This window comes from Ruditapes philippinarum, unplaced genomic scaffold (genome assembly GCF_026571515.1).
Source record: "Ruditapes philippinarum isolate M1 unplaced genomic scaffold, ASM2657151v2 ctg5965_1_1_1_1, whole genome shotgun sequence".
In the NCBI taxonomy this organism is placed as follows: Eukaryota; Metazoa; Mollusca; class Bivalvia; order Venerida; family Veneridae; genus Ruditapes; species Ruditapes philippinarum.
Genome location: NW_026863834.1, coordinates 62,369 through 75,533, shown reverse-complemented (window position 1 = coordinate 75,533; position 13,165 = coordinate 62,369). Strand labels below are relative to the sequence as shown.

The following is a 13,165-nucleotide window of genomic DNA, read 5'->3' as shown; positions in this document are numbered from 1 at the left end:
TGATGAAGACTTTGAGTTTGAAGATGACAACTTGCAATGAGTGTAGAGAATTATTCATAGGTAAGTTTAAACATTGGTTAATTTTGATATTTTGAATTAAATCATACACGAAATGAATATAATAACAATACAAATCATATATGTTCAATACTTCAAGTATTGTTCAAGTATTACACATATTGTTTCCCTTTAAATTAATAAATCCCCCCCCCTTCCCAATGACATGACATTTTGTAGAATACCTTATTTTTACCTTACATAATGAAAGAGCAAGCCAATCAATATATTTTTATTTGAAAATAACAATGACACTCAAGCAATGTAAAATCATTATACATCCTGTATTTTTATATATAAGATATATTTATAATAATGAAAAATGCTTGATAATTGACTTGTTTCTCTAAGAAACATAATAAGACATATTTTTATAATTTTAATTAAGGGCCCGCTTTATAAAAAGCAAGCCCCCGAGGGAATTTAATGAAAACAATATGGTACACATAAATACAACAACAAATTTTTTAAACGTTTGCATGTCTGTTGTTGATTTCAATATGAAAGTTATGCTGTTTTACATCTTCTTTTATTATGTATTATATTGTTCATAATTCTTTTTTCAACAAAAATATCCTATTTCTTATTCCAACAAAAATATCTTTAACATAAAGGTCCGGTACATTGTAATTGTGGTTGTATACCACACTTTAAAGTTGTACTTTGCTCATCTTTGGGTAAAAAATATTTAGTGCATAAATTTATTGAAATCTAGGATATTCTCTCTGAATATGTAATACCTGATTAAGTTAATGTATAATCTATGTTTGGGCAGCTGTCTCTATTACTCATCAAATTAATTTGGTCTATTCTTATAAAATTTTATATATCTTTAATGCTATAAATTATTAATTATAATATTTAGATTGTATCATTTTTTGTTTGTTGAGTATACTTTGTATTGACTACTCAGTTACTGTTTTAGTACAAATACATGCATTTTTACACATCAGTTATGTATTTCAAAACAATTGCTACAGCATCACTTCAAGTATGTATTTTTAGTGTTCTTGATCACTTTGTCATTTTCTTAGTTGCATTCTATATTAAGACAGACTGTAATATAGTATATGTACCATGTACATGATTGTATTAAAACACAATTGCCATTGTAAAACATTTGTCAAGTAAATAATATTCTTTTACAATACAGTTTCATTCAGGATCATCTTTATAAAAGTCAACAGATATTTATATCGAATTCTGTATTACATCTTGTATGCTTAAAATCATTGATAACTTTGCACATAGTTACATTTTTGTTCAGTGCTCGATGTTACATTTCTTTCTGTGCTCGTTGTTTGTTTTTTTATCCATCCAGTCATTTAATTCAACAGAATTAAGTGATGTTAGCAAGTCACTGCTGAAATTGACAAAAGATGCATGTTCACGTCCAACTGTGAAATTAAAGATGTTTGCCGCATCAACAACAAAAGCTATATCAGACTCTCTCTTTGCTTTGGCATGCTTACCACTCTTCCCATGTTTACTTGTGGCCTTGTCATAAACTTCACACAGATCACGTAAATATTCTAAGCATTTAACCCATCTTCTACATCCTTCAAATGTTATGTTTGCTCCCATTTTCCTACTTTGGTCTTTCAACAAATGAACGTTAATTTCAACCAAATTGTCATTCGGTATAAGGTGACCAACACCTCGACCCATGTTAAAAGACATGTTCCTTTTGTATTCATAGGCTTCCTTTTCAGACAAGATAGATATGTAGTATGCAAGAACCCTCCACATCCATAACCTGTATTTAATATGATGCCTTGATGAAAATGAAGCATTTCATACTTAGCATTTCTGATCAGTCTGTTTCCATCTCCCATTTTATATGCATCCTCTGTATCCCTGAAAAGAAGACACACTTTCATGAAAGCTGATGCTACATTAAACACTCCATCATAAGATGAACTATTGCTGGAAGTATGTTGTGGAGGATTAGTGTTAATACTAGTATCATGCTTTTCTTTCAGATGTCTTTTTAGCCAGTGGAATTGTTTATATTTTTTTCACAGTTTTCATGTGGATATTTATATCTGCCTGTTAAATCTAAATTTGTAAGGCTATCCATTTGTGTTTGCATGTATTGTAACTTTTATGTCTTCTAAAATAGCTGGTACTTTTCCAGAGCCCTCCATTGTATAGATTTCTAATATATTTTTTGCCACACCATTTATCCACTCTAGCTGTTTTTCTGTAGATGTCTGTTCAATAAATGGTGGTATTTTGTTGTTGGAAAAGAATTTGAATCTTTCATTCCAAAATAGTGACATGTTGCTGCAATGATGTGACCAACTAAATATCATCTATGAAATTTTTGCACTGTCTATATGAATATGATGTCTAATTTCACATCCCTTCTATCTAAAAGACATTTCAGTTGATACAATGTCCCCTGCTCATTTACACTTGATGTTAAATAGAAACAATCAAATATGTATTTTAGTAAATTCATAAGTCGGTGTAATCCTTCAGGTCTATGTATAAACCCTAAAAGTTTATCACTTTCACTTTCTCCATTTATCATGTCCAGCTGTGCCTGATACGCTCTTTCATTTGTAAGGACATCACCCCCAAACACTTTCCTCTCAATAACATTTTTTTCATCAGCACATTCAATAGATGGAATACATCTTTTGTGCAGATCTGAAAGAATATCTATCATATCTTCATTTTTACTTTCATTCTTATCATACAGGTCAATTAAGAAATATTCAGATCTCTGCTTGTAGTTGTCAATATGTGGGTGTTCAATCATCTCAGGAACAACAGTTGAAAATTTTTCAAGGCATTTAAAGTTTTGAACCAGAACTTTTTGGACATGATCTGCAAAACATTCTTGCAGCTCATAGTTATCTTCAGCAGTTGGCAGAAATTCAGAACTTTTCACTTTGTTAATTGGTTTTTGTGGTCTTTCTGTGGATAGATTTATCCCCTTCACACGTAATTCAGCAGCTAATGTCAAAAACCAGTGGAAATCTTTGTTTTTTATCTTTACTCTGGTGTGATCTATTTACTCTTAAGTCACAATTATCACCATATATTTCTACATTTACTTTGATGGTCATCTCAGCGTTACACCTTTGTAGAAGATTTTCAGAAATTAATTATTTTTCTTTGTGTCAGCGACTTGTACTCCTATGCTTTCTGAATTGATATCCATTAATGTTCTTGATTCTGTATGATAATTCAACTGCATATCACTATTTTCAGGTATGTTAACCTTTATTTCTTCTGTGTTTTTACAGATCATCGTGATATCAGATACACTGGTTGTTAATGGTGGTGATGGTGTCATAAAATGCATAAAGGCATTGTTGAAAATTACGCTGGAAGAATTTAGCACAGGAATACTTGGAGGAAAAACACCATGTACATGTGGAAGAACTTCAGATTCAGGCATATTAGCATTTGTCTCAACAGACTCAATTATAGTGGACTATTTAACAATCACATTATTAGTTAGATTTTTATACACTAAATAGTTCTCTTACATGTTTCAATTTCAGTGACACATTTGTTGTAAACTGTTAATTTCGCCATCACTTGTTTATCATGTAATTTTGATATTTCCTGTTTTTTTAAGTAGACTGATTCTGTGCTTACACTTGCTCCTAGTCTACATAATCTGCCAATTGTTTCATCATTTGTGCCTCCATAATCAAGTAATAGACCAACAATATGGGCAATTGCAGACATTTTTTGGTTCCTACTTCTTAACAATAAAGAGCCTGCAAAGGCAATGCTTATTATGTGCTTAGGATCTAAATTACTTTTTGTAGAAACTGCCGAGGTCAGTATTTTCAGAAAAACTGGAGCCTTTGTTTTCCATTCCTCTATTACATTTGATAATTCAAAATTCAGTAATTGTGAAGCTTCTACATTTTGAAGGACAGAATCACCACTTATTTCACAAAGTTTTGTGCATTCTTTGTAGATAGAAGAAGATATCATGTCATATATTTCTTCCCTGTAAAAGAAATTGAAGAACTGGTGAAAATGTATCATGTATAATGTCACTGTAAAGTGTGTATGCGTATATTATTCTGTGTAAAAACAAATGTTCAGTACAGTTTAACATCATTTTCTTTCATTAAGAAATACTGAAAGGTAATTGGGGTTTGATAAATGAAAAAAAAAAAAAAAAAACATATTTCTGGAATTGAGTATAACTAGCTTTTTTTCTATTCATTTGCATTTCAGGTTTGGGAAAGGGTTGGTTTTGAATGGATAACGAGCCTTATGTTAGCCTCTTTTATTAAGGTGAATTATGCCTGGACTATAAATGTTATTGTAAACCTTAAAACAATGTATAAAGGTATTTTGCAGTTTTTATTTATTTATTATTATTATTTTTTTCTTTAAATAAGAAAAAAACTAGTTTTTGAATCGAAGACAAGTCACAGAAACTTTTAAATTGCTATGATATGCCAAAGAAGAAAAACTTAAAATAGATCATCATTCTGCGCTGATTTGCTTTAAAGCTGCACGCCTCCAGATGAGTAAAACTATTTCGATAAAATCAAATCTGAGAAAAATGTACTAAGTTTAGGAAAAGTAAAAAGATTCAAAATTCTAGTAATAATTTACATGTTATGTGCGATTTATGACCGATTTTTCAGTATTTATAACTATATTTCTACTGCGTTACTAACGCAGTAAGGGATATTTTTGCATATTTTGACCTATTCATGGAAATTCACATGGGTTGTAAGTGCCATTGATAATGTGTAAATTGCATTCTTTTGGTAAATTCACAATATAATACTGTTTAAATAAATTTTCATGAAAATTAGCATGAATCTGGAGGCGTGATGCTTTAAAGTAAGATTTCTGTAAAAAGGCAAAAAAAAAAAAATGCAAAATGCTAACCTTTTTTTAAAATGAATGCATAATGTTCTATTTTAACCTTGCTTTACAAATAGAAAGTCCATAGTTCTGTGCAGCAGCCGAAAACAAAACATTTTTTTCAAGATTTGTATGATTGCACAATACTAGGCAAAACATTTTGTTGAACATTTGTTTATTTGCACAATACTTGTATAGTATCTGGTACATATAATTATGCATACATAATATTTACCTCAATCCATCATCATGTAGTACAGCAGATGCTAAATGTTTTGGTCTTTCTTCTATCATTGATTTGCTATTTTTAAATATGTTTGGTTTTTGTCTAGGACCTTCTTTTCTTTGACTTTGGAAAATTGTATATGACCTAAAAAATGTTTAAGAAAGCTTAGTTTTTCATGGAAGACTGTCTTTTATGTAATTTTTAACCCATTTGAAAGTACGGTGCTATTTCAGTTAAATATATTTCATATTTTTTTCACCGTCCCGGCTCATGAAAATATGTGGCATTTTATAGAAATGAGTGAAAAAAAATCCATATTTTAATAACAATAAATAAATAAAATATCCACTTAATATCTGCATAAAAGTAAGAAAAAATATTATATATTCCCTTATTTTTAGTGAAAAAAGCTTTCACTAAAACAGATGCATGTTGTGTCATGCGCACTCAATACTTACTGGTTAAAGTAACCAGGAAGTATTGAGTGCGCATGACACAACATGTATCTGTTTTTTTTACAAATTCAGAAATTAACATTGTTACTTCGACTTAAAACCAGCTTTTGAATACACCATTTTTGGTAATTGTATTTAAGAGAGATTAAAATTTGTATGTGGCCCAAGTGTACACAATTTATAGCTATACCTTCATAATGTATGTTTAACACCCCTTTAAAGTTGCATATGTACGTAAGATGTGCTTAAGAAAATTATTAAATTAGAAATAATTGTTGTTGATGTACACTTTACATTATACTTTCATTTTTATGCTCCCCAAAAGGGTGAGCATATAGTCGCCGCTTTGTCCATCCGTCTGTCTGTCATCCATACAAACGCATAGGTACTTGTGTGACTTGGAGAAATAGGTAACAGTAAATTCTATTTGATCCTATTCATTCCGTTTTTACTTGTGTTTTTTTTAAAGCCTTGTGTGACTTAAATGGCTAAAAAAGATCAAATGAAAAGTCACAGAAGTACCATTTCGTAAAAGTACGGCGTCCGCCCTCTATCTTTTGTAAGGGACATAACTTTGAAATCAACATAAAACTTTGTAGGTAGATAGATTCATTGAGTAGAAGTGCAGTGCAAAAGAACCAGAACTCTGTCCTGACTTATTTATTGCCGTTTTGTTTCATTTTTACACTTTGGACTTTGTCCAGGAGCGTAAGAGATATCAATCATAAAATTTGTGGAAGAATGATCTCATTTAAACACAGTGCAGTGCAAAATAACCTTAACTTTGCTTTACTCATTTTTTGAGTTATTTGGGCTTTGTTCATTTTTGAAACTTTGAACTTTGTCAGTGACATAACTCTGACATAGAAGGGGTTATTTACCTGTGTTCAAATCTATTCGGAGGACATCACCCGGTCCAAGGTTTTGTTTTGAATATATTGTTTTTACTGATTTCTTTAAAGATTATACTGATTTTCAACATTAAAATATCATTGACATAAATTCTGTTAGATGTATCACAGGTTTGTAAGGCGTATTTTCTTCCTAGGCCAATTTTTCTCCCTAAATTAAAAAAACGTTTTTTAAACTTATATTTGATCAGTTAACTATTTTCATATTGATAGAAATTCTGCCATTTTTTTACATTTGGGAGAACCCTTGGGATTTTGGTAACTTTAGATGGTTTTAGAATTTTATAATGAGAAATGATTTAGGGAACGATTGGGAATTTGTATTGAGGCCGGGGTACGACAAAAAACCAAAATGGGGTTTGGGCGACGAGCATGGGGATCCCAGACCAGCACTGCGCATGTCCGCGGGGCAGTCTTGAGTCAGGATCCATGCTGGTCGCTTACAAACCTAATAACAGTAGAGGGAAATGATAGGAACAGCATGGATCCTGATCAGAGACTGGGGCGCGGATGGCGCAGGTGGTCTGGGGATCCATGCTGGGGTCGCAAACCCATTATTGTTGGTTTTGGGTTGGTGAAGCGGCTCATATATTGGTTTAGTAATGTTTTCGTCCTCTACTGATTTTAGTTTGCAGGGCTTTTTTGTTCACCTGAAAGTTTTACATATTATGGGTACCAAATTTTACTGTCAAGGGCATTATATTTACCAGCATAACGGGTCGGGTTCCTATGAGTTATAACAACCCTGATTCAAATAGGTCATCAAACATTTACAATGGTTTGACTGCAAAAACAATTGTTTTGGTTCACTGGATTTTTTGGTTTATGAATAAAATTGAAAGATAAAATATTGAAATGTCTTTTGTGTAGGAAAGTTATCAATTTTGGACAAGTTTTTAAGCTTCATTTTATCCATGTAGGTTATGGGTGGTAGTTGGGTTTATCAAGGGTCAGGGTTTGGAAAATGGAGCAGGTTGTTGCTTTCTTAAGGAACAAAAAAAAAACATTTCAGAAATGTATCTTTGAAGTGACATGCAGCCAAAGAAAACTCACAAAATAGGGTTTTTTTAATGCAACCATTATTGGGATGTTTTGGCAGAGTTATTGCCCCTTAAATTAATGCCAAGTTTTTTCTGCTTGTGGTGAAACCAAAAGAATAATTTGGGGGTAATCTGTCAAAATTTTTGGAGATTATTAACAATAATTAATTGGGGGAACATTATTTTTGGGGATTTGAAGTTTTTAACTAAGAATACATGTTTTAACTGCTTATGTTTAATGCACCAGCAATTTGTAAAGGGGGGATTTTTTTTGGGTCAGTTGGGGGGGGGAAAAAATATGGGGGGGTTTTTGCACATGTTTTAACTGGTTACCTCTTTTCCCTTTTTGTTTTGTTATTTTGAAGATTAAGAAATTATTTATGCTATAGATTTTTAAAATCAAATGTGATATCTGTGATAAATACATTGTAAGTTCATTTGCGTGGACTAAATTGGTACATTTATGTCTTGACATTTAGGCATAAAATAATTGATAGACACTTATCACTGCTTATTGTTTTTTCTTTTTAATATTAAAAAAATCAGTTGTTTTATAATTCTTTAAGGTGAAAAGTAAAATGACAGATGAAAAGTATCAGTTTTGTCAAATAAGTAGTAAGGTACCTATTGAGAGCTATTGTACTCACACATTGCCAGCATTGGCTTCACTCCAATGGTTTTGCTTTTGTGAAATCTCAAAAGTACAGAATAAATAATGTCATAATTTAAAGGGTCACGAATTCAAGGACAATAACTGTTTTTTTTTTGACGTAGTATGGCCCCCTTTTGAACTTAGATCCATAGAATAGGGATGGGCGGGTTTCCTGTCCTGGTTGATGTCTTATTTACTTTAAAAAAATAAACGCTTTTTTAAACAAAAGCTTAACTAGTGTTCTAGCAGTGCTTCTCCGTTGTAATTGTACAGTCATTAACCAAAGGGAAATAATAATGGGTTGACTAAATATATAATAATCTTAAGAAATAAGTAACTCTAAATAAAAATAAAGGCTGGGCATTATTCAAGTTCAGGGATTTGAATTTAAAATGACAGGTTTTTTGGGTATTTTTAGGCAATTATTTTTTTGGCCTACTTGTATTATAATAATGATGTGCAGTTGTAAGTGGTACAGGGAATTTTAGATGTGTTTCATTTGAACCTCCTTTTGGATACTATTGGAGCCTTGCAATGTTTCTCCTTGTTTTGTTATAAAAACGGGTATTTTTTAGATGGGCTGTGCAGCAATAATAAGGGCGTTTTATTTTCTCTTGCCTGTGTATTTTGCTGACAGATTAGGTTCTTGCGGCGTTAAGAGTACACTTTTGGCTTTTTATTCTTAAGTATTAAAATTGTAGAAATAATGTCCCTTTTCTAACTCGTATTCATTTTTTAATAGTTTAAGGTATTTGCTTTAACTTCTTATATTGTTAAATTTTATTAAACAATTTTTGGAGGCCAAAGGTAAAAATTTTCCTGCATCAGGTTTAAAGTCAGGTAAAATCCCTTTAAACCCCTTTGTTAAAAAATTTAATGGGAGGCAGGGTGTATTTAAGTCGCCTCCGTTTTGGCAGGAAAACTTCTCCCGCTTTTTTTTTGCAAATTTTTAAAATTTTTCAAGCCAACTGCGATGTTTCAAAATTGGTTTACAAAATTTTCTTTCGGGTGAGCCATAATTTCAAAGGGGGAGGGAAGAGAATTTTCAATGCTAGGTGTTCCGATCTCCTTAATTAATTTAATCGTTTTTTAATGACCTCAGTAAATTGGGGGTTTCGATATATTGTTTTAATAAAAATGGGGTAAAATGGGCCATCAAATTGTACATTTAGCGGGGACCTTCATGGCGGGAATTTTTGATTTCCAAAAAAAATTTGGGGTTTAAAAGCACCCAATCCGAAATTTGAAGAAAGTAAAAGTAAAATTTTTTTCATTTTTTCAAATTTTTTTGGTTACATGTATTTTACTAATTTAAATTTGGGATATAAAAAAAACAAAAAAAAAAATTTTTAAATTTTAAAATTAAAAATGGGGAACATTTTCGTTAAAGCCTTTAATTTAAATGTTTGTTTACATTTTTTGACTTGCAAAACTGTATGTTCTGGGGTCGGTTTTGGGTTTTCGCTGATTGGCTTTAAAAAGTTAAAAATTTTGGATTTTTCCCTTTTCTTTAAAAAAAGAAAAAATCCGGGCTGGGGATACTTTTTGCAGAGGGGAAAACAAATGGGGCGTTATGAAATTTTTCGAAAAAATGCGGGAGGGGAGTAGAGGGGAAATTAAACTCTTTTTGTTGAATTGCTTCAAAACCTGTGTGTTTTCATTCCCCATAATAAACCCTAAAATTTTCCCAAAAAAAAGGTTTTCCCGTCGTAAATGTGAAAGTAAATTTGGCAAATCCAAAATTTCCATAACCCCATCAACCAAATTGGGCCCTTAACAAAAAAGGGAAAATTTTTTCTTTTTAACAAAATTGGGCAATCGGGTCGATTTAAAAATTAAGGGGGAAAAAATGTCGGAAAATTTTCAAACGAGGTAAAAAAAAGCTATTTAAATTTTCCGGAAAAAAGGGGAAGACAAATTTTTAAAACGGTATAAAAATTCCCTAAAAAAGGCTTTCTTTTTTTTTTTTCTTTTAACCCTTTTTTAAAAAGTGAAATTTATTCAGAATATGTTTTCATTTATTTCCCGCAAAAATTTTCCTTAAATCTTTAATTTTTTTCCATCGGGGCCCAACGAAAAAACCGTTTTGGGTTTTTGACCCAAACTACTTTCCCCATAAATAAATTTTTGGGGCCCCTTTCCCAAAGGTTTTAACAATTTTAAGATCTTTTTTATAGCTTTCGAAAAATGTACAGCAATAAAATTAAAAAATTTAAACCCTGGGAAAATCAAGAATAAGTTTAAAATCCCGTAGAAGTCGATGTTAAAATATAAAAATTTCCCATTTTTTGGGGTTTTTTTATGTTTTTTTCTTTTCTTCCTAGGGATTTGGGCCCGGGTTTATTTTATTAATAAAGGTTGTTTTGAAACAAAAAGGGAAAACAATTAAATTTACATAAAAAAAACGGGAAGGGGAAATTTTATTTGAATTTAAATTTTTTGTGTAAATCAAAAAGGGGTTAAAGGAAAAAAAACGGATTCATGGAAACGCATAGTAAAACAAATAGCCCCGGGTTTAAAAGGGGGAAAATAACAAAGTTAATTTTAGTAAAATGAAATTGCAATTATAAATTGAAAGCCAAAAAACAAAATGCGTTTATTACAAAATTTTAAACCTAGTTTTTAAAATATGCAGATTTGGGTGTAAACTTTTGGGAAAGGGAATGTGAATTTTAAACAAACTTATATCCCCAAAAAGAAAAAACAATATTTCTTATTTTTAAACACTGGTCGGAGGGCGTAAAAGTACAAAAAAATTCCTGGGTGAACTTTTCGATTGGGAATCCCCCTTGCCTTTTATTTAAAAAACACAAAATTTTTAAAAGGGCAAACATGAAAGTGTCTTTATAACAAAATTTGGGTTAAAATTTTTTCCACTAAATTGGGGAATTTAGGTGACGGTCAGGGATCTATGAAAAAACCCACTCCTTTTGGCTGATTTTTTCCCCCAAAAGGGGAAGATCTTTGTAGGGTTTAAAGCCATTGTTTTCGAAAAAACGGTTTTAAAATGGGTTAATTTCTTATTACCCTTTGACGTTTGCATTCAATTTATAATCGCAATATTTTTACAACTCTTATGTAGCATTGTAATAAAAGAAAAAGTGATGAAACTATAATCTTTCTCCATCTTATTTTTAAGGAAAGACTAGACTGTGTGCACAGGCATATATTTCTTTAAATAAATTCATCATTTTCAGAGTTTGTATTTTCTGTTAAAACGTTCAAGTATAAAGTGTCTCGATAAATACATTTTAGTGTTTTTATGCCTCACTTTCTTTTGAGCATTCTTATAGGAGAAACAGTCATGCAATTCTTACTAGTTAAACGCTTGCACATGTGACATAAAAGCATCATTTACAGAGTATGTATATTTAATCAAACAAAAGCGTTTACATTTATAAGTAATACAATAAATACACAATACTCGGAATCAAACAATGTTGATGTAGTTTAAATAATCAGACAGTCATACTGACACAAAGTGATACATGTTAAAGAGAGTAGAGGTACATTGTTAGAAAGACATTGACAATAAACAGTATCACAATGCAGTACAAAACAATACACTTACAATATAATTCGATACTCACATACTAATTGTAGTTTTAGCAGTCTAATACATACGCCCCAGACAAAAAGACAAAACAGATTGTATTAAAAGCAATCTAATACACAACGATCTTAAAATCTTAAGCTTAGTGAGTTATCGTTGATGCTGTTCATGAATTGTAGTTTAAACAATCAGACATACCCGTTTACAGTGGCTAACTGACACAAAATGTACAGTTAAGGTATTGCCATTCTTATGCCTAACCTCCGCTTTGAACAGTATTCAAATAGGCTAGAACTACTATTAACTACATTAAAACTGAGGGCCATGGGTTCAAATCTCGGATGGGTCAACTTTGTTTTCTTTTTTTTTTCTTTTAACATTATCTATGTATCTCTCCATCCATTTTGGGTAGAAAAAAATGTGTTTTTGTTTTATTATTTAATTTATATAGGTATTTATTGGATAAATAATGGTAAATCTAGTAATATATATGGTTCCTGATATTTTCAAAGTGTAATAAAATAAAAACTAGACAGTAAAAGTATTTAATATTTTACAAGATCAACCAGTATACGTTTATAAAAGTTTAGGGAAACTTTGAAAATAGGCACTCATTCGTGTAATTTTTTAGGATTTTTTAAATAAGGTTCCCGAAATATGGAAAATGGTCAAACACGTGTTAAAATGGGTGGCGTAGGGTAACATTTTTATACATATTTTATAAATTTTGAGCAGAAACTATAGTGTTGTTGATGTGTTAGCTGAATAGTACTATTTGTTTCTTATCAAAAATTTATTGGAAAATGTGTTTCATTAGAATGTTATTGCAGATTATTTAAAGGTTACTCATTTCTAAAAAAAGGTCCACATACACCCTGGCTTCAGTTCATAAAAGTGGCCATAACTCGATTTCCTCACGGTAAAGTTTGTTTAAATGTTGCATACAGGTGCACTTTAAGATATATATATCTGACCTATGGTATAAATTTTTCAGTTCCTTATAGTGCCTGTAAGGGCGGTATTACGTTAAAAACGAATGAAGGTACATTGTTAGATAGACAATGACAGCAGACGGTAACACAATACAATAAAATTACAATTACAATACAACATTCACATATTGATTGTAGTTTAATCAAAAGTTGAGCGTAAATAATTGTTTTGCTTTTTGCGCTATCGTTGAAGATTTATGATTATTGAAATTTAAAAAAAATTAGACACACGCGTTTACAGTGGCATACTGACATAACAAGATACAGATTGAAGACCTCGGTATTACTTTATTAAGTTATGTATAACAGGTGTTGCATCGATTTCCTCAAAATTCCTTATCACAACAAATGTGGCAAGAAAACCGAAATTCTCTTTTGATTTCACAGAGAACAGAAAAAGTGACAGTGATATTTGATTAATA

At 31.0% G+C, this 13,165-nt stretch overlaps 2 protein-coding genes across 2 annotated transcripts in view; one reads left to right on the top strand and one right to left on the bottom strand.

Moving 5' to 3' along the window:
• Window positions 1-13,165, top strand: part of LOC132723445 (NXPE family member 1-like) — a 55,436-nt gene that overhangs the window by 13,571 nt on the left and 28,700 nt on the right. The window lies entirely within an intron of this gene.
• LOC132723447 (uncharacterized) lies at window positions 2,215-3,076 on the bottom strand. Its single transcript, XM_060708172.1, has one exon. The coding sequence runs from the start codon at window positions 2,822-2,824 to the stop codon at window positions 2,393-2,395; it is 432 nt and encodes a 143-aa protein (XP_060564155.1). The 5' UTR covers window positions 2,825-3,076; the 3' UTR covers window positions 2,215-2,392.